Source organism: Phascolarctos cinereus, unplaced genomic scaffold (assembly GCF_003287225.1).
Source record: "Phascolarctos cinereus isolate Bilbo 61053 unplaced genomic scaffold, phaCin_HiC Scaffold_3;HRSCAF=262, whole genome shotgun sequence".
Taxonomy (NCBI): Eukaryota; Metazoa; Chordata; class Mammalia; order Diprotodontia; family Phascolarctidae; genus Phascolarctos; species Phascolarctos cinereus.
In genome coordinates, this window is record NW_027555736.1 from 75,669,809 (window position 1) to 75,694,450 (window position 24,642).

Consider the following 24,642-nt stretch of genomic DNA (forward strand, 5'->3'; position numbering starts at 1 on the left):
TTAACTTGCCCCTGCTCTTTCTTCCTCCTGCTGCTCCCTGACTTTGTCTCATTCTTACTCCCCATCCCCCACCCCAACGCTCCCTTGCTTCCCTCTCCCATCCTTGGTCTTTTGTTTTCCGATTCCCTACTTGCTTTCTCTTCACTTTTGGAAAGCAAAGACTTCATAATCATACTATTATTAAAGATGCATTCATTGTGCTCTGTATCTAAGCAATGAATGTAAGATTAGACCACAAAAGGCTTAATGAACTGAAATGACTAAAACAAATGTGCATAATTACTGTAACATAATACCATTTCTGGACTGATTTCTTTTTATTATTTGTGAATATAACTAAGTAAACAAGTCCGACTTATAGTTGAACACGGTTAAATGAAATGACAAATATATACATCCAGAGTTCATATTTAAACGAATACCAAAGCCATAGTACTCAAAACTAGTTTTATTTTAAAATTCTAAGTGCATAGCACTCATCTAGATTCCATTGTTGTGGACTTTTGCATTATAAGCACTATTTGGAATTAATGCCATAACACATACATTTTGGTTTGCAGTCTGACCTTTAGTAGTGTATTCACTGGCCTTTGGTAAAGCCCTCTTATATAAAATTAATCTGTTCACAGTACATATTTTTGATGGTCTTGTACTCAGAGAAACTCAGACTAAGCAATAAGTTAAACAAAAACAAAACAACAAAACCACAGACAGCAATAATGAATTGCTTTTCAACTGAAACTGGAAGCTTTAAAATGGCCAAATAAAAAGGGGTATGCAGCAATAATTACCAATTATTTAATCCTTTCCCTAAAATCAATCCATTGTTAATTGGCTGTCTGAACACAGACTGGAAATTACTTAATTTTCTTTTTTAAAAATTACTCTTCTGCACCAAGAATGACATTTAAACCAATAAAAGCATTTGATGAGACATTAAGTTACCATAGGCACCAGCTGTTGTTTCAAGTTGGGATCTCAATCCCAATACTTTACATTCATCACGTATCGAGGTAGTTAAAATACTGAAAGCTTGACTCAAAGTTGCAGTACTGTGAAATGTGAATATGACAGAAAGCTTCCTTTTGCGTCAACTTCCCCCAGGTAATTCAAGTTTTCTCAAGGCAAGAAACTTACAAATAAGGGAATACAGATAAGCGATGTTCTGGGGGAAGTTAATTTTTAAAATGGCACTTTAAGAAAGCAAGACTTCCACATCGAGTTTTTTAAAAGTCTTCCCTTGGTGTTAATCCCTACCCCTACCAAACTTAAGTACTATTGGATGACTAAAGCATCCAATAAAGCATTTTTTTTTAAGGAAAAAAAGGAAATTGTCTCATAAACACTGTAATTCACATATGTGGAACTACCACCTGCATCAAGTATTGGAGTTTTCCTGGGAAAGTTTCCCTTCCTATGCCGAGTCCCTTCTCTACTAAGAATAATACCACAACTACTTTGACTCCTGCTGCATACCCATATCTTGGCAATAACACTGACATCTGACTTTAGCATATAAAATGGCAGTCAAATATCAGCCATGTGAACTCCTTTCTACTTAAGTGCTACTTAAAAAAATTTCTTTAATGAACTTAACTCATTTTAAGCCAGGAAGTCTCCCTTCACCACACCTCCCTCTCTCCCACAAAGAACATAATATATAGCTAACCGCATAGTTATTGTAATATATTTATTTTCTCCCCTTTTAACTTACTACTCCCCCCACCCCCAACACTCCTCAACCCCTAAATTGCTCTTGTGGTCATGATTACTGCTGCATCCACTGATTAACAAGGCAGTGGAATTTCAGAGAATAAGCCAGTCCTTGTCCTGCCAGCTGCCATTAAAGCAATTTTGTATAAGCGCCCTTAAATAACATTTATTTGTTGGACCCAAAAGTTAGTTACAAATCTCTGTCTCTTGTGAAACAGAAAGTGCCATCCCGGCACAACCTGAGAACCTTTCCTTACAAATACCTTTTTTTTTTTTTTAGGCTCTGCATTTTATAATCATGCTACCTTTAAAAAAAAAGAAAAAGAAAAGAAAAGAAAACTGAACTATCAAATTGGGGATAAGTCACAGATTGCAGTAAGAAATACAAAACCTACACACAGACATATAAAAATGAACCACAGGTACAACCACTTTATCTGACCTGTGCTAGGATTCTATATTCTCATTTGAAAGCATGTGGAAGTATTTTGGCCTAATTACAATTTATAAATATTTATAAATTCCCCTGGCTGTCAATACTCTCAATGTCTCGAAAGCAGGCTGCATTACAGTTAAGTGTTTCCGAGTAGTGCAAATTCCCTGAGTTCATATGTATTTTCATCTAAACTTCAGGCAAATATGTATGTATATTAAAAACCATTATTTTGTAAACAGATAAATTTTGCCCTTAATCCTTATACCCAAATACACATACTATTTGTAAGAGGAAGTTATGTAGGATAATTTCTACTAATGAATTTAGTATTATTCTACAGCACAGACTGATACTGTAGCACAGCACTCAATGAATTTGAATGTAGTCAAAATTAATCTATAAATCAAGTATATTATTCAGAAATATCACAATATACAAAAATGACCTCTTCAAAAAGTAATACTGCAAATTTCCTTCATACAAAAACTGTTTGGCAAGTCCACAGAAAAGTGGTTTTCCTTGAGATAAATGTCAGCATAAAGTTTATCATAAGACAAACCCCATTACAATGAAGTAGGAACTGTCCAAATTATTTTTCTTTCTTTTTGGTAATGAATAATGCTTGAAATAATTGGACCTTCACCTGGGGTTTGGAAGTTTTTGCTATACAGAGATTCTTGTGGAAATAACATGCAACAGATTTGACTCGTACGTAATTATTAGTTCAGTTTTCCCATGTGTACATGATGCAATGAAAAGGATATTTTCAATTCAATTTTAGTGGGCTCAGTGTTTGAAATCTTGTTAGCATTCAATCTCTGCTTTCCTTCTGAATAGAGCACTTTCTCTTTAATTTATATTCTTAGAACTTATGTGAGAACAAAGTCCCGATCAATGCTTACTTTGACAAATCATCACCTCTCAAAGCATGGAGTGATGCAAGGATAATGTTCATTTATTTGATAACTCCTGTTGTAAGAAACACTAAGACAAGGCTTAACCTCTACTGGTATTGCCAGGGACATACCAACACCAGTCTGCATGTGCCCAAGGCCCTGAACGCTGGTCTGTAAGCCAGTAGGACAAGTCTGTAATGTGTAGGTTGAGGTGTGAGTGCTGGTAGATACTATCTGTGGACAGTTTTGTTGCTCTGTCACTGGATGACGATACTGCAGTGAGGTCTGATGTGCTTGATGGAGATACTGAGGCTGCTGAATGTGGACTGGTCGTGTAGTTTGGGATGTAGGATGAAACACACTCAGGTGACCTTGTTGGGGACCAGGTTGTCCTTTCTGCTTGTTTGCTTCCTTCACATCATTATCATGGGCACTAAAATACAAAGAGACAGTAAATTATTTTACATAACTAAGTACTCATTTTTTGGGTTTAATCTTACTATAATCCTCAAAAACTTTAAAAAAGATAAGTTTGGCAAAAGATTGATTATAGCAATGGCTGACCTCAAAGAATCTGATACTACTAGTGTTCTCTCAGAAAATGACTATGTTATCTTAGCCCAGAGAGGAGAATGTAGCATGTGGTATAAAATTAGATCTAGATTTAATCAGACTTGGATTTTTCCTAGACTTAAGAAAACAAATTTTTAAAAATTCAGAGGGAAAAGATCCCTGTGATCTTACAGTTTGACACTATAAAATGAAGTCAGCTCAAGAGGAACTAAAGATGCTGAGGAATGTTACTCCAATGAGAAAGAAGAAACATTTACAGAGAACAACACAGCCACACTACAGGAGCTCTTTGATGAATTCAGATTTTTACAAATGTACAAAAAACAGGCACAGAACCAATCATGAATACAAGAAATGTGCCAAAGGACTATAAACACATAGAGAAACACAGGAGGATTCCTTTATGTTCATATAATACTTGTTTAGCTATTCTGCAATCAACAAGCATCATTTTATTTTAAGGTCTTTGCTACAACAAAAAGTGCTGATGCAAACATTTTGGCACACATGGAACATTTCTGTCAATGAAGGTTACAGACATTTCAGTTATTTTATTTGCAAAATTCCAAAATGCTTCCCAGAATGTGTGTGTTACTTTGTAGCTTCACCAACAATGCAAGAAAACAGAGAAACATGGAAAGACTTCTATGAACTGATGTGAAGTAGAGTTAGCAGTCAGGAAAACAATAGGTACAATGACTACAATAATGTAAACAGAAGAACAATCACAAGAGAATCGAAATTGAATGCTGCAAAACTAAAACAAAAGATATCAATAAAATCTAAGTGTTTTGTTTTTTTTTTTTAAAGAAAGAATAACAGGAAGCCAGTGTGGTACAATAGAAACAATCAGAAAATCTGGGTCCCAAACCCACACACTATGTGGCCACATTCACATAATTTATACTATAATTTGGTTTCCTTGTCTATAAAGAGAGAGAAAGTAAGGACTGCATCCTATGATTTCACTGGTTTAGGGAACTCCCCAGTAAGAAAACTGCTTCTAAGAATGCAGGTCTGTATATTCTTTTGCAACTTACAGTAATAACAGCTAACATTTATATGGGGTTTACTACATGACAGACACTGTTAAGTGCTTTAGAATTACTATCTCACTTGATCCACACAACAATCCTAGAAGGTAGGTTTACAGCTGAGGAAACCGAGGCAGACAGATGAAGTGACTTGCCCAGGACAACACAACCAATAAGTGCCCAAGGCTGGATTTGAACTCAGGTCTTCCTGACTCCAGGACCGCTGTACCACCTACCTTCCCCTAAATTAATAGCATAGTATTAGAGAGTTGCCTGGGACCCTTAGAGGTTAAGTGATTTGTCTAGCATCACAGAAACACTATGTATCAGAAGTGGGACTTGAACTCAGGGCTTCCTGATTCTGAGGCCAGCTGTCTATTTATTCTGCTGCACTGACTTGTCTTCTATAAAATGAAGACAGTGCTAACAAACATTATCCATTTCACAGGTCCATTGTAAGGAAAGTACCCAAATGTAAGTTAGCACTATGATTTTTAAGTCAAAGGTGAAAGACCAGAATATCCAAAGACTATGTCCAACATAAGCATTTGTATATTTTCTAAATGGCTTAAGAAAAAAAAAAATCTACACTGGGATAACAGTCATTTCATGGAGCTGGTAGCTTGATGAGGGACCGAAAAGAAGCAGAATTACTCAACTACTTTCCTTCTACCTTCTCTATCGAGAGGAACAATCTTCAGATTGAAAAGGACAGAACAGCAATGGTGAAGATAAATGAACAGATAGTAAGACAGTCCCTGGCTAGCCCTTAACCTGTTCTAATGACCTGACCTGCCTGAAGTAGAGAACAGCCTACTTGCAGACATGATTGCTAAATGGCTATCTGAGATACTGACATAATTATGCAGGTGCTATGTGGAAGATCAATGGTGTTCCAATTTTTTAAAAGGTTATGCAGATTGATTCTGAAGCCTATAGACTTTGATATCCCCTCTAGTAAATATCCATTACAGATTGCCTTCTGGATATTTAGAAAAAGGAGCAGTGATCAGTAAGACCTGGCCTAAGGTCACTAGACTCGAAGATAGGGGAATGTTGTGGACAAAGTATACACATGGATTTCTGCAAGGTATTAGACAAGTCTCTCCTAACAGCCTTGTGGCCAAGATGAAGAAAAGAAGATTGGGTCATAGTACAGTTAAATAGAGAGGTACAAAGGAAAGGACGGTAGCTACAGACTCAGGTCTAGTTTTTTTTTTTGTCATATCATACTCTTGACTTATTTGGGCTTCAAGTCTATTAAGACCATCAGTCTGGGGTTGTGTAAAGTCAGGTATACTAGTGCACTGGTGGAGCCGTGAAGTGGTCCAGCAATTCTGGAAAGAAATTTGGAACCATAGCATGCAAAGTAAATAATTAAATATCCATACCCTTTGATCCAGAGATTGCACTGTTAGGCATACTTTATAACTCAAACAGGTCAGTGACAAAAAGAAAGGCCCTCCCAGAGACACCAAAATATTTATGACTGCACTTTTTGTAGAACCAAAGAACAAGAAACCAAGTACATACCCATCAACTGGTGAAAGGCCAAACAAGTTGTAGGGCATGGAGGAAAAGGAATACTACTATGCAGTAAGAAACAAAGACTCTGGTGAATTCAGAGAAGCATGGGAAAGACATCTACGAAGTGATGCAAAGTGAAGGAGAACTAAGAAAATGACAAACAATGAGTACAATAATGTTAAATGGAAAAAACAACAACAAAGAAAATGTAACGGAATATTATGTAAATTTACTGACCAAAGTTGGCCTCAAGCAAGAAATATGAGGAAAAACATCTGCTCCCACTTATTCTATTTTAATAGCTTTAAGAAAAGAGAGACAAGGGAAGGAAAAAAGAACACACTGAGAAAGAAAGAAGGAGAATGGAATTTATGATTTTTCATAACTGAGGTACATAAAAAGAAGATATAATTATGAGCTAAGAAATGGGACTAATAGGAAACACATGAATCACATTCTTATTTGAATCGAATAGAAGAGCACTGAACACATAGAGTGTGTTGAAGTGAGTGATACAATGAACTCAATAAGCAATCAGAGAGGGTGAAATTGAGGAAGAAATAGTCACAAACAACCAAATTTCAACCTCTAAGGGGAAAATTTTGAGGGGGAGTAAAAATCAATGGTCAGAGTTTCGTCTAGGGGAAGAGAGGAGGGGCAACAGAATGGAAGCAGATTGATTCTATCATATATCACTAACGTTAATCATTCTCTTCTTTATCATCTTCTTTGTAAAGAGGATGAGATTGGGGCAAAGGAGGAAAAGTATAAGAGAATATAATGAGGAAAATATGCGATTAACAATCACAACTACGAATATAAGTGGGATGAACTGACCCATTAGAGAGGACAGAATTAGACCAGAAAGAAGAACTCGACAATATATCATTTACAAGAAAAAAACTTGAAAGATTCACATAGAATGAAGGGCTAGGAGAGCATTATGCTTGAGGTGAACTCAAGAAAGCAAGCGTAGCAATCATGATCTTAGATATGGCAACAATAAAAAAAGACAAGGTTAAATGAGATAAAAAGGAAAACTATATTATCCTTAAAGGCATCACAGACAATGAAATTATATCAATAGTTAACATACAGTCATTAAATGGCACAGCATCAAAATACTTAAAGGAAAAATTAAATGTTGCAAATATATACATATGTATGCATACACACATCCATATATACATATATATATATACATACACACACACATATATATATATCTATATGTATATAGATATATATATATGTAGAAAGAGATCTATATTTACACACACACCCCTCAGTTGTACATGTCACCTTTACGAAAAAGGTGACCATATTCTAGGGCATAAAAACTTCATTAACAAATATGAAAAAGCAAAAATGTTAAACTCTTTATTGACCACAATGTAGGAAAAATTATAATAAAGAACCTTTGAAAAAAGGATCTAATCTTAAATGGGAGAGTAAGCAGTTTAATCTTTAAGAATTGATGGGTCAAAGAACAAATCATAGGAACAGAATTTCATGAAAGAAAATTAAAATAATGAGAAATATGTTAAAACTCTGAGATATAAAATGGAGCAAAATTTATATCTAAACACTTTCATCAACAAAAGAGATAAAGAACAGATGAGTCAGTATTATAACTAAAAAAGAATCCCTAACAAATCCAAAAACTCCAACTAAATAGGAAAGAGATGAACCAAATGGAAAGAAAAAAATAAACATTAACTCCACAAATGAAACTAGGAGCTTTTTTTTTAAGACTAGTTTCAAAAAATGTAAATAATTCACAACAAAAGAGGAAACGAAAGAAACTATCAGAAACTATTTTGCCCAATATGCCAACAAAACTGACAACTTAGATGAAATGAATATTTATGAAAAAATAAAATACTGAGATTAAGAGGAGAAATAGAGGATTTGAACAAAACAATTTCCCCCCAAAAATACAGATGGAACAATCCATAAGTTTAGTACTAGGAGGGAGGGGTGACAGTGAAGAGAAACAGGATTAGATGGATTTAAAAGCGAATTCCATCAAATACCATAAGAACAATTAACTACAATTTAATATAAGCTATTGGAAAAAACAGGAAAAGAAGGGATCCTACCAAATTTCTTCTGATACAAATAGGGTCTTGATACCTAAACCAGGGAGAGACAAAGAGGCGAAAGAAAACTAGAGACCAATATCCCTAAAGAATATTGACCAAAAAAATTAAATGAAATATTGCCTAAAACAACATATTAAAAAGATTCTATACTATGACTAGGTTGGGTTTATACGAGGAATAGAGTTGCTTCAATTATGTAAGAAAACTATAAACATAGTAGACCATATTAATGACAAAAGAAATGTTTTTTTAAAAATCACAGAATTATAATCAATAGATATAAAAAACCCCCAGCCTTTGAGAATAGAAAACATCCTTTCATATATTTAAAAAATACAAACAACACTGCCACACACTAGAAAGCATAGGAATAAATGAATATTTCCTTGGTTCCTCTAAAACCAAGACCTAATATATATAATGGAAAAACTCTAGAAGTCTTTCAATTAAGATCAAGGGTCAATCAAGGATGATCACTGTCACTGTTATTATTTGGCACAGTCCTAGAACTGCTAGGTAAAGCAATAAGAAAAAGAAACCAAGGGAAAAGGAATAGGCAAAGGTGAAACAAAATATCACTTTTTACAGATGATATGATGGTTTATGTAGAGAATCCCAGAGATTCAACTAAAAATTAATTGAAACAATAACTTCAGTAAAGTAGCAGGATATAATAAAAATCACAAAAATCATCTTTCCTGTATATTACCAACAAGCCCAACAGGAAGAAATAAAGAAATTCTATTCAAAATAACTACAGAATGTACAAAATACTTAGAAGTCTAACAAGTAAGACCAAATACAAGTAGAAAAATACTCTTTCTAGAAATAGAGACCTAAATAATTGGAGAAATATTCATTGCTCATGGATGGATTACAATGTAATAAAAATGACAATTCTACCTATATTAATTTATATTTTTAAATTTAGTATTCAGTTCCATACTAAGGAAACTACCAACTTGTTACTTCATATCAAGCCAGAAAAAACCCAACAAAATTCATCTTCTGGGAAAAAGAGTTAATAATAGGGAGACGAAGAGGAAAGAAAGGGAATCTAGCATTACCCTATCTGAAACTGTCCTATAAAGTAGTAATTATCAAAACATATTTTGTAGTGGTTCACAAAATAGGAAAGGTGATCAGTGGAGCAAATTAGGAACATAAGACCCAAAAGGCAACAGAACTCCAACTATTAAAGTAGGGACTTACTATTCGATGAAAATTGCTGAGAAAACTGGAAAGCTGCTTGGCAAAAATTAAATTTAGACTAATATCTCATACCATGCACCAAAATAAGCTCCAAATGGATATATGGCCTAGATAGTTTATATGGATAGCAAAGTATGAAGTTAAGTAGCAGCTGATGTTCTTGCCTGCCTTTTCTTAGTGATAAGGTGAGCTTTCTTCATCTTCCCCTCCTTTGAAAGTCTTGCAGATCAATCTTTCAACGGCTTCACAATTTTATCATCTCCAGCAAATATTGACTCTTTATATGGTCAACCTAATCTGATTGGTTTTCCAATCTCTGTTCTCTTTAAAACCATTCATACCTCCTCTAAAAGCACACTAGAACCTGTGATGTTAAAATCTAAGTTCCATCATCCTTCTCTGTAAGAGTTTATTAACAAGTTTACATTCTAAACTAGTGTTATACTCAGCTATAATTTCTTTCAGCTTGGCAAATTAATGAAATATTTGATATACACTGGTTAGATTTCTGTAGGAGTGCTCGCAGTCTGTGTCTATGTCTTTGTCCATCTATATCCCATTTTTCATCATCATGAACTTGTTGAAATAGATCACAAATGGGTTGTTTTAATTGTACAGCATTACCTTTCTCACTTTGATTTTTTTGACCTAGCTTTTTATTATTTTTTATCTTTAACAAGTCAGTGGTCTGTCTGTACAGAAACAGCCAATCTATTTGGGTTAAATCAACCATACAAGTATAATGGATATAGTTAAATAACAGTTCGTGTTCAAAGCCATGGGAATGTTAGTGAACTGTAAACTCAATGAACTGACAGTGACTTGACAGTCACAAACTCTAGACAAAAGTATAATATCTCTAACAAGATACTTGGTATTCCCACTGTACTTTTTCCTATTCAGACCACATCTGGAATACAACTTTTAATCCTGTGTGTCACCTTCTAAAATAAAATTTGAAAAATCAGAAGGTGCCCATAAAGGCAAAAGAATGGAGTGAATACTCGAATATTATGCCGTATGAGGACCAGTTTAAAAACCTGGGTACATTTAGGCTGCAGAGAACTCAGGGGAGACCTGAATGAAGACTTAAAAATTTGCAGAGATGTCATAAGAAAGGATTAAGATAGTCTGCTTGTCTCCTAAGGACAGAACTATGACAAAAGTTAAAAAATTACAAGGAGGCAAATAGTGCATTAAAGCAAAAATGTTCTTCACCATACATATTCAAATAGATGTCCATCCATAGGAGATGTTGTAAAAGAGATTCATCCAACTGAACAAGATGTTGGACTAACTGGGGTGGGGAACCTGCGGCCTTGAGGCCACATGTGGCACCCCCCCCCCGGGTCCTCAAGTGCGGCCCTTTGACCGAATCCAAACTATCTAGTCCAAATCCCAAGGATTTGTTCTGTTAAGTTTAGATTCAGTCAAAGGGCTGCACTTGAGGACCTAGAGGGCCACATGTGGCCTTGAGGACACAGGTTCCCCACCTTTGGACTAGATTATCTCTAAGGTCACCTCCAAAGCCAGTATCTCCTGCTTCTAATACTGCTCAGATCAAAGTCACTGTACTGTTATATAAGTGATAACGTTTAAAGCAGTTTCATAACTGACCTGATCCCCCAGCTTTGATCCAAAAAGAATTCCTCTCCTTGTTGCCTTTCATAGGCTGTCTCCCCTATGTCTTGACCCTGGGGAATGTCAGACTGCCATCATATATAGTCAAATAACTACTGTAAGCTATTGTAAAAATTTCCAGAAAGTCGGTAGGAATCCTAAGGTACTACTGCCACTAAGGTATTACTGCTGTATGGCAGCCCACCAAAAAGGTCTCGGAGAACAGGAGAGAAACAAGATCTGCCCAATGCAGCTCAGAGATAAGGAGGAAAACAAGCATGCAAACTCTGCGCCCTGTCTCTGTCACTTACCTATTATTCAGATCCTGCTAACAAGACCTTTATCTGAGTTTGTGGTTGATGTTAGGCCTGGATCCTCTCTTATTTTATGTCCTTAACAATATGCTCATGGAACCTAGCTGGCTGCCAGGGACAAGGTTTTTCTCAAGCCCTTTGTGAAAATTCACTTGTAACAACACATAACTTGAACTGGTTGCTTCTAAAGCAACTTGTACATTAGGAAAAATATTAGAAATTGCTGTGATTTTAAAATACTATCTAATTCAAGGAATTACAAATATAACTGTAAACAGAGGCTTACATCAATAATCGTTCAATGCACTGCACCAGGAAATCCCAAGAGTAGGCAGTTAGGCGATGCAGTCTAGTAGGCCATGTTGGGGAAAGACGAAGAATAATTCTTGAAGAAGCCACACAAGCAGCGGCTACTAGGGAAGGTGCATAATTTAGAAAGGCATAATCTGTGAAGACATCAAGAATGAATTTAAGTAAACAGAAAACACACACTGATCAACTAACAAATCAATCTTCTAGAACAGAAGCATACCTTGCAGTGACACTTCTAAAAAATAATCAGCATACTTCGCCATGTACAGCTTAGTTTTTTCCAGACAAACCATTGGCCAGCCATCATGCAGATCTGTTTCATGGACTGCTTCAGAAAGATAATACTCAATAAAATGGGCAGCTGTTGGAAGGCAGAGGTTCCACTGAAACGTTTCTAACAGCAATAGCTCCATGTGTAGTAGATTTTGTTTCGTTAATACTAGATTCATGTTAGTCATACAGCCAAGGCTGTTCAGCTGCTCTAGTTTGGGCACACTATCTTCCTTTTCTTCAAATTTACCTTGCAGAACAAAAACATAAAAGGAAATAATTAGGCAGTAAGAAATTTCAGCCAGTCAATAAAACATTATTCATCTGCCATCAATGTGAACAGTTGATCCAAAGAAAAAGTCTCTTCTTCCTAAAGCATATAAAACATGGAATTATCCTTTTTTTTCCCTACTGGTTCTACAGATTAACTTATATGGTTAATCATTTTCCTCCTAGATTCAGAACTATGGAATGTAGTAAACATTTGGATGTATATTCTAATGCAAGATGAAAATAGAGCTAACCATGTGAAAGAAAAACAAATTATCTTACCAGCTAAATCTCAGTTTGATTGAAGGTCCAAAATAATAGGTTAACAATTCTTTTAAAGAGCAACAACAAACCCCCCCCACCCCGCCCCGCCGCCCTTTTCTACTTCTTTCCCTTTGAGGTAGGATGTCATTCTGGGCTTTTTTCCTAAACTCGAAAGTACTTCAGTTTTTAAAAATATAAACACTTCATCACTGGAAATAGAAATCTGAACAGATTGAAGAAACTGGATTCTGTTCCCTCTCCCCCCTCTGAAAAAATACAGATAACAAATGTTTGAAGTGGAAGGGAGTTCAGGTACTACTCTGTCCAACCCCTCCTTTCAGAGATTAAAAAACGGACCCAGAGGTGTCAAGCGATTTGCCTAAAACAAGGACTCTTAACTTTTTGGGGGATCATGGAACTCTTGGCAATCCAGTGAAGCCTATAGATCCCTTATCAGAATTATTTTTAAGTGCATAAATAAAACATATAGATGAGGAATGAAACCCATTATAGTTATCAAATTTTTTTTTAAAAAGTTAAAAGATCCTCTGAAAGCTATCCACAAACCCCTAGATTAAGAACCCCTGGCTAAAGGTATATGGCTAAAGTTATCTATACCTCATTAAAAGTGGACCCAAGGACTTAGATCCAGGTTTTCTGACCTCTAGGTCCCATACTTTCTACTATGCCAACAATCACTCTCTTGCTCCTTTAGGAGGTAAATTAAAGTAAGATTTAAAAGACAAAAATGACAATTTTGCAGAATCAATGAAGTCTCAAGGGTTCTAACTTCCTCTTGAGAAAAAGTGATTTAGATCCACATGCAAAGATTAATAGTAACCCCATTGTTTCTCCTAAGTCTTCATCATTCAGCAATCACTCTTCTCTAGGAGACAGTTATACTTTCTACTTCCATTTTCAATCATTTAGGCATTATCTTTATATAACCATAAAATTTGGGTAACAACCTCAAGAACTCATCTGGTTCAATGTGCTAACTACATCCCAGTACAATCATTATCTCCATTTTAGGGATGAGGTAACTGGGCCTAACTTGTTCAAGATCATCTTGTAAGTGGTGGAAAAGGAACTTGTCCTCGTTTCACTGAACCAGGTCTTTTATCTCTTGAAGTACCCTCACTATCACAAAATGTGACTTTATGTCCGTGTAAAAAACAACGATGTAATGACACTAGCTTCAGTAGCCCCTCCGTGGCTGTTGCAATAGCGTACGCCATGCACGTTTACTAACATTCCCCCCTCCATCAGCTCACTTCCATGCCAGTTAGTTAGCTGGTGACACCTGACTACATCAACGAGTCATGAACTCATTTTACATAAAATTCCTATGTTAAATTGCTAGTAGGAAATCTGTCTATCATCTGGAATTTTCAGACACAGCTTATAAATAATTAGCCCAAATTAGCATGCTTAAATTTTCTAAGCTTCAGACTATCAACACCTGTTTCTGTCCAGGGAGCTGCTCTAAAATAGCCTTAACCTATAAGATAATTATTCCAAATTATTATAATGTGAAGATACAGGAGATTAGTTTATTGGTCTGACACTAACAAAACAAAATTCTTCAGAATGAGTAATGAATTAGAAATGCAAACCAAAACCTTGCCTTGCCAACTACAAAGTGGCAATAAGACTTGCCGTGTACTTCAAAGGACAGTTGTACACTTTAATTAATGAAAGGTTTGTGTTTGAAGTTGCTTAAAAGAAAGATATTTATTATTACCAGACAGTGTCAGCTGAAATTCTGGTACTCCACTGTCAAATTCAAAGAGCAGAATGCTTTATATTACCTCATTGAAACTTCGACCACCTAAACAAAGGACAAGGTTACTAATTTTACAGATGGAGCAGAGAAGGTAGGCGCTTCACCAAAGGTCATTAAAGCTGGGTATCACTGAGAATAGAAGCTGGAGAGCTGTTCTTTCCATGCCCACATCTGGACCTGTAGATCAAAGCATAGCAACTCGACTTCACGTGCAAGACTATTACCTGAGTAGGCAGGGGCTTGTTATGAAACCTGCATTAACAAGCGTTTATAGGAACTTTGTATTTACCAAGTAGTTATTAAGTAAGTGAATATTTCATAATTTATTGACTTTAGAAAGGCAGCACATCTTTAAATAACCACATTTGGGATTTCTGCTTTGCTTCAGATTAAAATTTTGGAGAATCTTTTTTCCCCCCATTTAGAGCTGGTGATATATCCCAGCTATCTAAGCACTTCACTCTAACTTGTTACAGAAAAAAAAAAGCATGTCCAAAAAATCTAAACTCTGGGCCAAGAATTAGCACTGTGTTTCCTTGAGGTTCCACATCAGGCACAATGTCACTGAATAATAATATTAAGTATAAAAAGGAAAGTAATACTCTACAAGCTAAAGGGTTTTAAAAGGGATTTACTTCTCTGATCATAAACCCTAACTGAACAGAGCCATGCAGATAAGGGGCACCTACCTACACACTAATAGCCTTCGAAAGACCTTTCTTGACTTTTGGCTTCATCTAGACTCGGGGGAACACTAAAATGGTATATTAATATGAAATTAAGTAACTTTTGGGGCAAATGAGAGAAAAAGAAAAGAGCTAATCATTAAACGTTTTGGCCAAAAAAGAAAACCATTTCACCTTTCCACACACATCAAATGTCTGCCATGATAGAGAAAGTTATATATGGTAAATAGTTTTATCGACACTGGGGCCTACTTGTGAACCCAGGAGGAGACCAGGTACATGCTAAGACTAAACAAGGATTTGGCTATGTTCTAAGTCAGAAGCGATGTGACTGAATCTAGAATTACACAGAACTATCCTAGAATGGATCAGAACCCATGGGGATTAAATGCTAGGCAAATGCTATACGGTTGTCCAATTAGAAAGCCAAATCAAATATAATAAGCATTTATTAAGTGTCTACATGCCAGGTATAGAGGACACAAAGGTGAAACAAAAAATTCCCTCAAGGACCAAACAGTTTATGTAAACAAATAAATCCATACTGATCTGAGAAGGGAGCAAAAACTAACAATAAGTGGAGGATGAGGGAAGGCTTATGGAATTGGTGCACACATGAAGGTACTTATCTTCCAGCAGGCACAATCTACGCCTACAGGTTTCAGGGGCTTCCTACCAACTATACCTAGCCAGATTGCTTCGCCAGCTGACGTTGTACTTCAGTAAGCCACAGCGTTATGTCAGGGGAGAGCTGAAGGTGGAAGACCAAGGTCTCAACATCATCTTCTAGGGCAACAGTCCTTAACATGGGGTCTATGGATGCACAAGATCCATGGAGAGGCTTCAGGGGATCCTTGAACTTGGATGGGAAAAACATTTTGATAACTTTGTGTCAACAGAACTGATTTCCTAACTCTATGGATTTTATTGTATTTGTTTAAAAAATGATTATGGGTCCATGGACCTCAGACTGCCACTGGAATCCATGATACAAAAAGTAAATCTCTGCTGCCCTAGGGCTACATCCCAAGACTGGAAAGCTTCTACTTCATCTGTACTTTCTAAAAGCATGAGAGGGGGATGAGGTGGGGGGGAGTGTAGTTCTTTACCAACTAGTAGGCTAAAATTTAGGATTTTAGATGCTGAATGGTTGGTGCCTCTGTCATTTAAAAATACCCTAAGACACCCACAAGGGACCATGGAGAAATAGTGGCTTTCTGAGGTCATCATTTCAAGGTCTGTAATCCCCCTTTTTCCTGCCCCTGTTCCCAGCCAAGGGAGAGGTGCTAGGATTATTTGAGAGAGGGGAAGGGACATTGGCACAGGGGCAGCACCAATCCTGTTTCAATCTGGTAATAACAATTCACATTTCCTTAGCACTTTAAGATTTAGAAAAGTGATCTTTTGACTAAATGAAATGCTGATGTTCTACAAGGCTAACAGCAACAAAAACTATCCTATTCTGCAAATACTTAATGTGTGTGACCTGATAAATACAACTTCAAAATTTGTAAAATATCAAGCCACAAAGGGTTACCAACCCACAAAGTTACTAGGCTAGCTGAAGTCCCTAGAAAAGCAAGCAGTAGCTTTGGACATAAAAAAAAATGCCTACCTTAAAGAATGGTCTGTCTCTGTAAAATAATCGTTTTAATTCTGCCTAGGTTGCCAGAAAACCTAGGGCCAGCCCTGGGGATTGTGAAAAATTGCTTTCCCTTCCCACAAATGCATATACCTGAGATGATCTCTTTTACATACAGATGTCTAAGTTAAGTAATTATAACTTACTTGAAGATTAATTGTTAGTAGATAAACAATAGCTTTCTCTTTGGCTCCTCTGGGAGACATAAAGGCTCTGGGAACAACAGATTAAAGGTGTCTGGGTGAGTGACAGAAGGTGGTTTTGTGTAAAGGATGGGAAAATGGGGGAGAGTTCAATTCAATAGAAGCTAGACCACAGAAGAAACCTATTGATTTCATAGGTATCCTAGCCTGATACAAGGGAGAAGGCTGGGTTCCACAAGACATACATGGAGCTCTTTAGGTGGCTAGTGTAGGAGAATTCAATAAAAAGACTAGGAATATAAACATGGAATAAGAAAGACCAGAGTCTAAATGGGCTAAGCAGAGGATCTGGGTGACCAGAGAGAAGTGCCTCGGCTGGTTCTGGGGCAGATTTTATCTCATAATTTAGAAAGTAACAACAAGGTAGCAGAGACTCTATTAGAAGTGGAAGTTTAATCACAGTGACTGGAAAGTAAGGCCCAAATCCTAAACTGTACAACAATGGACTTTACACAGAAAAGTAATTACAGTGTTGCTATGAAGCTCACACCCCTACTTCTTCTCACCACCTATATTTAAGTAGTTTTGATAGCACTAAAAACGTTGGGCTTGAGATTATGTTGTTGTCATCACACTTATTAAGAGGAGAGCAAGACAGGCAGAGTATGATGGCTCTAAAACCTCAGGCCCCAAAAGAAGGGAAGTCCTCCCTCATGTGCTGGTGGTAATAACACGCAGTACAACTACACTCTGCCATGATGACAATGAGAAGGTGGATAGTAGGAATCCAGGCTGTTTAAAAGCTTCAATTTATGCTTCCAACACAAACTTCTAAGACAGATAAATAGCAGAATTAACTAAAACTTTCCTTGTTCTGACATGTCTTTTGGTACCAGCGTTGACAAGCATGGAAACAGCTCAGGGACAGGCATCAAGACAGAGATGTAGCTATTCATTATCTATTGTTAACATAAAACTGATAAGGCCACCCGTCATCCACCTACCAAATAACTATGCAATGCTGAGACTAAAGGTAGATTTGAGTATCTGCATGTTTAATTTGCTACAAGAGATACAACTGTAGACACGTGGGTCCCCTCTCTAAAAGGGGACTACACAAGGTTCTTGATCATTGTGGTCCAAAACAAGATTCTGTAATGCTCATCCAAATAAATCTTCTTACAAAACAAATTTGAAGGACGTTTTCTAGGTCCTCTCTGTTTAAATTAACAACACATCAGAGCTGGTCTTCACAGCAATAGCAAACTCTTTCCAGTTTCGTCAGAGTACAAACTTACTTGCTAAAAGCAAACAGGAAAGTGCAACTAAATGCAGCTGCTGGATGGAGATGTCATATCTATCCATAAAGAGGTCGAGCAAATAGACAGCGAGATGTCGTGCTGCGGGGCAAAGAGTGAATCGATTGCTCACAATAGCAATCAGGTCTGCAAAATACCGCCTGAGATTTAGCTGAGGAGACTGGCCTTTATAGGTGGGCAACTTCAGCTCCTACAAGAAAAGCAAGAACATCTAGCATTAAACAAAACCCAGAGAATGAACTATTTCAGTGAATGCAAATATTTTATACAAATTTGCTTTTAAAAGATTAAATGACATACTACTTGTTATTTCTAATGACCGAAACACTTGAGTAAAATAGAAGGAAACTGAGAACACATTTAATAAATGGCCTAAGACTTAATTTTAAAAATTATTCTCTTCTAATTCTTTAGTGTCCTCTTGCTACCTCTGCTGTGGCCTAAAAAGTATCTTGGTGGTACAGGCAATTCAAATTCAAAGTGATGAGAAGGATGCTCTAGAAAATTTTCTCACAGAGTCTTATCCAAATAAAGATCTCTCATGCTTTTAAAAGCTGTATTCTAGTAAGGGGATTTTTTTTTAAATGAAGAGGATTCTTATTTTCTTCTTGATTTCCATCATAAAATCGGTGACATCTCCATAAGAAAAAAATATCAGAAGAGCCTAAATACTTTACGATAGGAAGGAATTACAGGCATACTCATCTGAAGTCACTGTTCCGTAAAAACAAGTTTAGGTAAAACAATGTTTAAGGAGCAATTAGTTCCATAGCAACGCTATTATAAACTGCAACCAGTCAAAAGATATCAAATTAAGATTATAATATATTAAAACCATTATACAAAATGACATTGGTTAGGACAATATTCACTTGAGTACATGTCTGTTGATGGTAACCAGTTCCATCATAAGTTGGCCACTATCATATACTAAGAACTATATGTCTTTTAGAAGTCTAGTCCACATTAATAGTCTTTTCTCCCATTAATCTCTTTGTTATTAGATGAATACATGCATAGACAAAAGTTTTCTTAACTCATATTGATAACCTCTGGCTCCTTGGAAATTGAGTAGGGAGAAATAGGAACAATTCTCCCAAGAACAAAGGTCACTTTTTTGCCTATATACTTGTAGCTCCTAGACCTTGCTCCTATACTGTTTGAGCATTTAGAATATGTGATGCAACCACCATAGTGTAATATAATACACTCCAAGTGTATATCACCATCTATCAGGTAAGACATTCTTGCCTGAAAGCATGCTAAGTATGTGCCTTCAGGTTCTGCCATGAACAAGTTTCTCATCTTAACTAATTCTCTAAAATCTAGAGGTTACATTTATGTAAGACAAGGAAGACTTGTGTTAATCACCTAACACTTAAGTATTATGCCATGAAAAACAATAACACAAAAGATTTTAACACTTTATCAGAAACATATTGAGATTGCGTATTTAAAAAAAAAAGGAAAAGATGTCAGACAACCTTTAGACCAATCTAAAATAAGGGAATACAACAAACTATATTTCTTCAAGCTTGCAAGTTTCTCTTCTCCTGCTACTCAGTAATAAACTTCTTTCTCAACTCCCTGCAGAATCCAAATTTTTCCAGACCAGACTTGACTTGGTCAGCACCCTTTATCCCATTTATCAATTCCCAATTAGATAATCCCAAACTCCACTCTCCTCAAGTGCTTTAATTATTTGAACAATATTAAAGTACAGGCAGGTGATATTCTTAAGCATGGGAACAACTAATTAATCTTGCAAAGTAAGAATTTTCTTAAACTCATCACCAAAAAAGCTGGAATATTCTTTTTTCAGTTTCTCTAAAAATTACTATTTACTTAGAAGTCCATAAAAAGCCTTCGATATCCTTGTAGGACCCTAGGATGAAAGCTAACAAAAGAAGATGAAAGGGCAGAAAAGTACCCAACTGTCACACAGTTTTGATCTTAAGACATTTATATCCACATAGCCCACTCACTGGAAAGTAAATTTGATAAAGTAAGCCAATTTCTTAGAACTCTCTCAGAAGAATTTGACTTCAATTCAGTGTAAAAAATATTTAAGCACTTGCTATATGCAAAATGCTCAGGATATAAAGATAAAAATAAAACCAAAATGCAAATCTATACAAATAAAATTAGGAAATGGCAAAAATATTTTTATAATATTTAATATGATTGTACCTGTATAATCTATATCAGATTGCTTGCTCTCTTGGGGAGGAGGATGAGAAAAGAGGGAGACAGAAAAATTTTAATATTAAAACCTTCTAAAAGTGAATGTTGAAAACTATCTTTACAGGGAACTGGAAAAAAATTCTATTAAGTGGAGGAAAAATATCTTCATTGATTTGTACTCCAAGAAAAATCTACGAAAGTTTATATGAAATAAGGAAATTTGCATCCATTGGCACTCACATTCTTCACACAGTGGGAGGAATATTCCAAAGAAAGAAAAAGTTCAAACTGAAAATGAAATTCGCATATAAAAGAAGTAGTCCATAAAAATCTTGTCAGTTTTCAAGGTGAAAAGTCAGCAGCCCTATTCACAACTTTCCTGAGGCATAGAATAGATATTACTACAACAAAATTCTCACAGGATTGATAGAGCTAAAATATTTACTAGGAAGACCTCTATTCCCTGATTAAGATTTTAAATTAATAAGCAGTACTTCAGAAATCTTAAATCTACTAATAAGCTACTTAGTTGAGATAAATAAATATAGCAACTTGATACTTTCAAACCAAGGACAGCTGATCCTATATCCTAAATCAAAATTAAGTTTCACAGTTTAGTCAGCTCATTCTTCTGAGAAATTACCTAAATTCAGGCAAGATCCTTTCTACAGAGAGTTCAACTGTCGTGTTTTCCCCTGTTCTTTCATTTAAGTAATGACCCAGACCTAAAAACTGAGTAGGATTTAAAAGCAGTTAGATCAGAAATCTTTAAGAGTTATGGAGAAAATGGGAGTAAGAAATGGCTCACTGGTAGGCATAAGGACTTTATACTTAAAAACACACCAAAAAAACCTGCCTCTGACTATATCAGTAAATACATATTGTTGAAAAGATGATAAGAATAACTACATCAGATCTACTTTTATACTTCCTGCAATACATCTATGGATTCAGAATTCAATTGTTAGCAGAATTCTCAGGATCTGAATGAAGTGTCTGCCCCTTCCACCCTTTAAGGGTGCCTTTATAATGGTATTCAGTCTCCAAGGAGCAAAGCAAGAACAATGTAAGTTGCTAAGGAATTCTTTCATGTACTAAAGCCTCCAAAACTGTACATAACTAAAAAAAAAAAGTGGAAAGGGCACTAACTGGCTAATACTCAAAGAGAAATTAAGATCTCTTCCCTGCCCACATCCCCAAAAGTTAATTCAATTATTCTTCCTACAGTTGACTGCTTAACTCATTTTAGAAACTAACAATGCAAGAAGGGTCTTGCCATTTTTTTTTTGGTGAAGGTTTTTTCTTATTGACATGTTTTTGGACTTTTGAGATACAGCCCAGGAAATGGATTAAGGAGGTGACAGAGAAGTAGACAAACTCAGCCATTTCCCCTTTCCTGTTCTAAGACTACAATGAGCTAAGATTCTGAGCTGAGATTCCGGAATCTTGGTTCTCTGGCATGGGCAGATTCCGTGTGATTGGCAGATTATCTAATTTAGGCCACCTGAGGAGACGGGGAAGCATTCAGGATTACCTTGTATCTTAGCGCTTGATGGATATCAGCAGCCAGCTGTCCTTTCCACCACTGCCCCTCCAGCTCCATGGGATGGGATGGGAAGCTTAGCCAGATCCAACAGCTTCAGTCTATATGCATATATATATATATATATACACACAAACACGGACAATTTACTGAGAGGAACACTGGGATGCAGTTAATCTCCCACCCTGCAAATATGCTCAAAAATCAAGATGACCTGTTTCCCCGAAAACTTTAAGACCTTAGAAACCTGATCACCCCAACCCAGCATTTATGAAGCATAGGCAAGGTACTGGGGTTGGGCTCTGAGGATTCAAAGACAAAGCAGTCCCTGCCCTTGAGAAACTTACAATTAATTCTTGGAGGTGAGGGTGGGAGATAATTAGAGGAAAGAGAGATCGCTGACAACGAAGAGGTCAAGGTCTCTGAAGGAGAGTAGTGGAATTAAGCCTTAAGAAGCCAAGGACTTTTAAGAGTTGGAGGTGAGGGCGAGAGGGTGAGTCGAGGAAGAGAGCCTGTATGAAGGCACAAAAGTGGGAGATGGGATGCTGAGCTGGACTCGGCAGGCATGACCAGAACCAGGAGCAGTGGCAGGTTTAGGGCTGTGAGCTCAGGGACCCTCAAAACCACCAGCCCGAGGATGAAGGCAGACCTGCCGGTACCAAGGGCAGAGGCCGCCTCCCCACCCCTCACCCCTCACCCCCCGCCAATCAATAAGCGCCTATCTATCTAGGTGTCCAGGAGGCAGCAGGTGGTACCACGGGCTGGGGTCCGAGGCACAGACAGAACTGCCCCTCCCTTCACGGGGCTTCCGCTCTACGGGGAAGACACCCATCAAAGTAAACAACACACACACACACACACACACACACACACACACACACACACACACGCCCAGGCGCACGCAATTTATTAGTCCTCCACTACGTACCAGGCACGAACTGGGCGCCGGGGAGCCAAAGCCCAGAATGAAACCGCCCCTGCCCTCACTGGGCTTCCATTCTACTGGGAAACCCATGCTGGCCCATCTAAGTACGACGTGCACGCGCGCGCCCCCACACCCCAAGGCTGCTCTCCGGGAGAACCGGACAGACGGAATGAAGGACCGGGCGGGCGGCGGCTGGGCGCGGCTCCCGGCTGGGAGTCGGAGCTGGACAAAGGGCCCGCCCGCCCGCCGGGGCCTCAGCCCTCACGCCGACTGATCCCGCACCTTCCCCGCCCCCTTCCTCCGATCACTCACCCAGAATCCGGGCGCTCAGTGCTCGGGCCAGGGCCCGGCTCATCATGCGCGGGCGTCCCCGGGCCCCAGGCTCGGCTTCAGCCCCAAGACAAGCCGCTCTCGCCGCTCATTGTTAAAGGGCCGGGGAAGCGGCCGTGTGTACAAAGCCAGCTCTGGGGCACATGCCGGGCCCTCCTCCGCCAATCCAGTGTCGCCTTACAGCGGGGTCGCCTTGGCCCGTCCAATCAGGAGCCGCAGCCTGGAGATCCAGGTACTCCGCTTCAAGCGTCTACTTGGTAACTCTGAGAGCGCTTTAAGCAGTAGGCATGCTCAGTTGGGCTGCACGAGCTGGGTCGGGTCGGGTCGGGGCGGGGAACTCCTTCACCGATGCCAATGCTGCCACCGCCGCCGCCGCCGCCGCCGCCGCCACCCGGGCTGAGTTTTTGACTAGGTCCAGGAGGGTAGGGCAGGGCGTGGCGGGAAGGGAAGGGGCGGGGCGTGAGGAAGGTGGGGAAGGCTTATGCTTGCAAGGCTGCTGGCAACCTGTACGAGTTGTTTGGCTCTATTAATAAACCCAGCCGAGATTTTCTGCTTCCTTACCTTTTCACACTTTTGTGTATATGCGATTATATATGTATATGTTTTACACACATATACAGACATAGAGGTTTATATGAATAAAAATATAAAATAACGAGTGATGTTAAACACATGGGAAAAATCCAGATAAATGTTCCCTTCTAAGTAGTCACCTTATAAAAGGAGGCTGTATGTACACGTAATCAATTCAATTCAACAAACTTGTTGAGCATCTAATGTTATAAATGAACATATAAAGAAACATAAAGAAAAAAATAACATATACCAACTGCAAGCAAGGCACTGTGCCGGAGACAAGAAGAAAACCATTTTAGATATATAGATAACTATGGTAGGAAGCTGAAACAGTTGAGAGCAAAGCAGAGATCTAGGACTGAGGAGGAAGAGGACTTTTTTTAGCTGGCAGGATCAAGGAAAGCTACCTCAGGGAGATGTTACCAAGCTGAACCTTATCAAAGGATTGTAAGAAGCAGAAACAACAGTAATAAAAATCTGACAAGCGTTTTATGGTTTTCTTTAAAAAATTTTGTTATAAGTTCCAAATTCTCTGCCTTCCTATAGCTCCTGTCCCACTCATTAAGGAGGCAAGCAATTTGGTATCAGTTAGGCATCGTGTGAAGTCATTCTAAACATGGTTTTATGGTTTCTAAAGGAACTTATATTTGATTCTTCAAGGCAGCTCTTCTAGGTAAGTAGTACAGGTATTATACCCATTTTACAGGTGAGGAAACTCAAATTAAGTGACTTGCCCATGGCCATACTAGTGTCAGAGATGGGATTCAAACTGATGTATCTCCTAACCCCAAGGCCACTGACCTTAGAGATAAAGGGGTGCATCCTAGCCATGAGAGAAGACAGCCTGGACGAATGAAACGAAGCAGGAGAGGTCCTCTTGAGTTATTTGACCAACACGTTAAGGAGCCTGAAGGGGAGTAATGAGAAATAAAGCTGGAAAGGTAGGTTGGAGCCAGATCATA

At 37.8% G+C, this 24,642-nt stretch overlaps 1 protein-coding gene across 3 annotated transcripts; it reads right to left on the reverse strand.

The window, feature by feature from the left end:
* Positions 1-403: 403 nt before the first annotated feature.
* CCNJ (cyclin J) lies at positions 404-23,505 on the reverse strand. Of its 3 annotated transcripts, none has more exons than XM_020996868.2 (6): positions 23,087-23,505; positions 21,841-21,950; positions 18,102-18,312; positions 11,963-12,262; positions 11,717-11,876; positions 404-3,478 (listed from the first exon to the last, which is right to left on the reverse strand). In XM_020996868.2, exons 2-6 carry the CDS (start codon positions 21,907-21,909, stop codon positions 3,064-3,066), a joined length of 1,155 nt encoding a protein of 384 aa, XP_020852527.1. In that variant the 5' UTR covers positions 21,910-21,950; positions 23,087-23,505; the 3' UTR covers positions 404-3,063. The 3 variants fall into 3 exon arrangements, with proteins under 3 accessions (XP_020852527.1, XP_078007073.1, XP_020852528.1); XM_078150947.1 differs by lacking the exon at positions 23,087-23,505 and adding an exon at positions 22,197-22,496; XM_020996869.2 differs by lacking the exon at positions 21,841-21,950 and having other exon boundaries at positions 23,087-23,504.
* Positions 23,506-24,642: the final 1,137 nt, after the last annotated feature.

What these genes read in the sequence shown, in the direction of transcription:
- CCNJ (XM_020996868.2), bottom strand. Translation starts at nt 21,909, where the DNA reads ATGGAGCTGGAGGGGCAGTGGTGGAAAGGACAGCTGGCTGCTGATATC. An exon ending in TTCCTGTTTGCTTTTAGCAA is followed by an intron (nt 12,263 to 18,101) that starts GTAAGTTTGTAC and finishes TTGTTCTGCAAG; the next exon opens with GTAAATTTGAAGAAAAGGAA. An exon ending in TGCATTGAACGATTATTGAT is followed by an intron (nt 3,479 to 11,716) that starts GTAAGCCTCTGT and finishes TTTGTATTTTAG; the next exon opens with TGCCCATGATAATGATGTGA.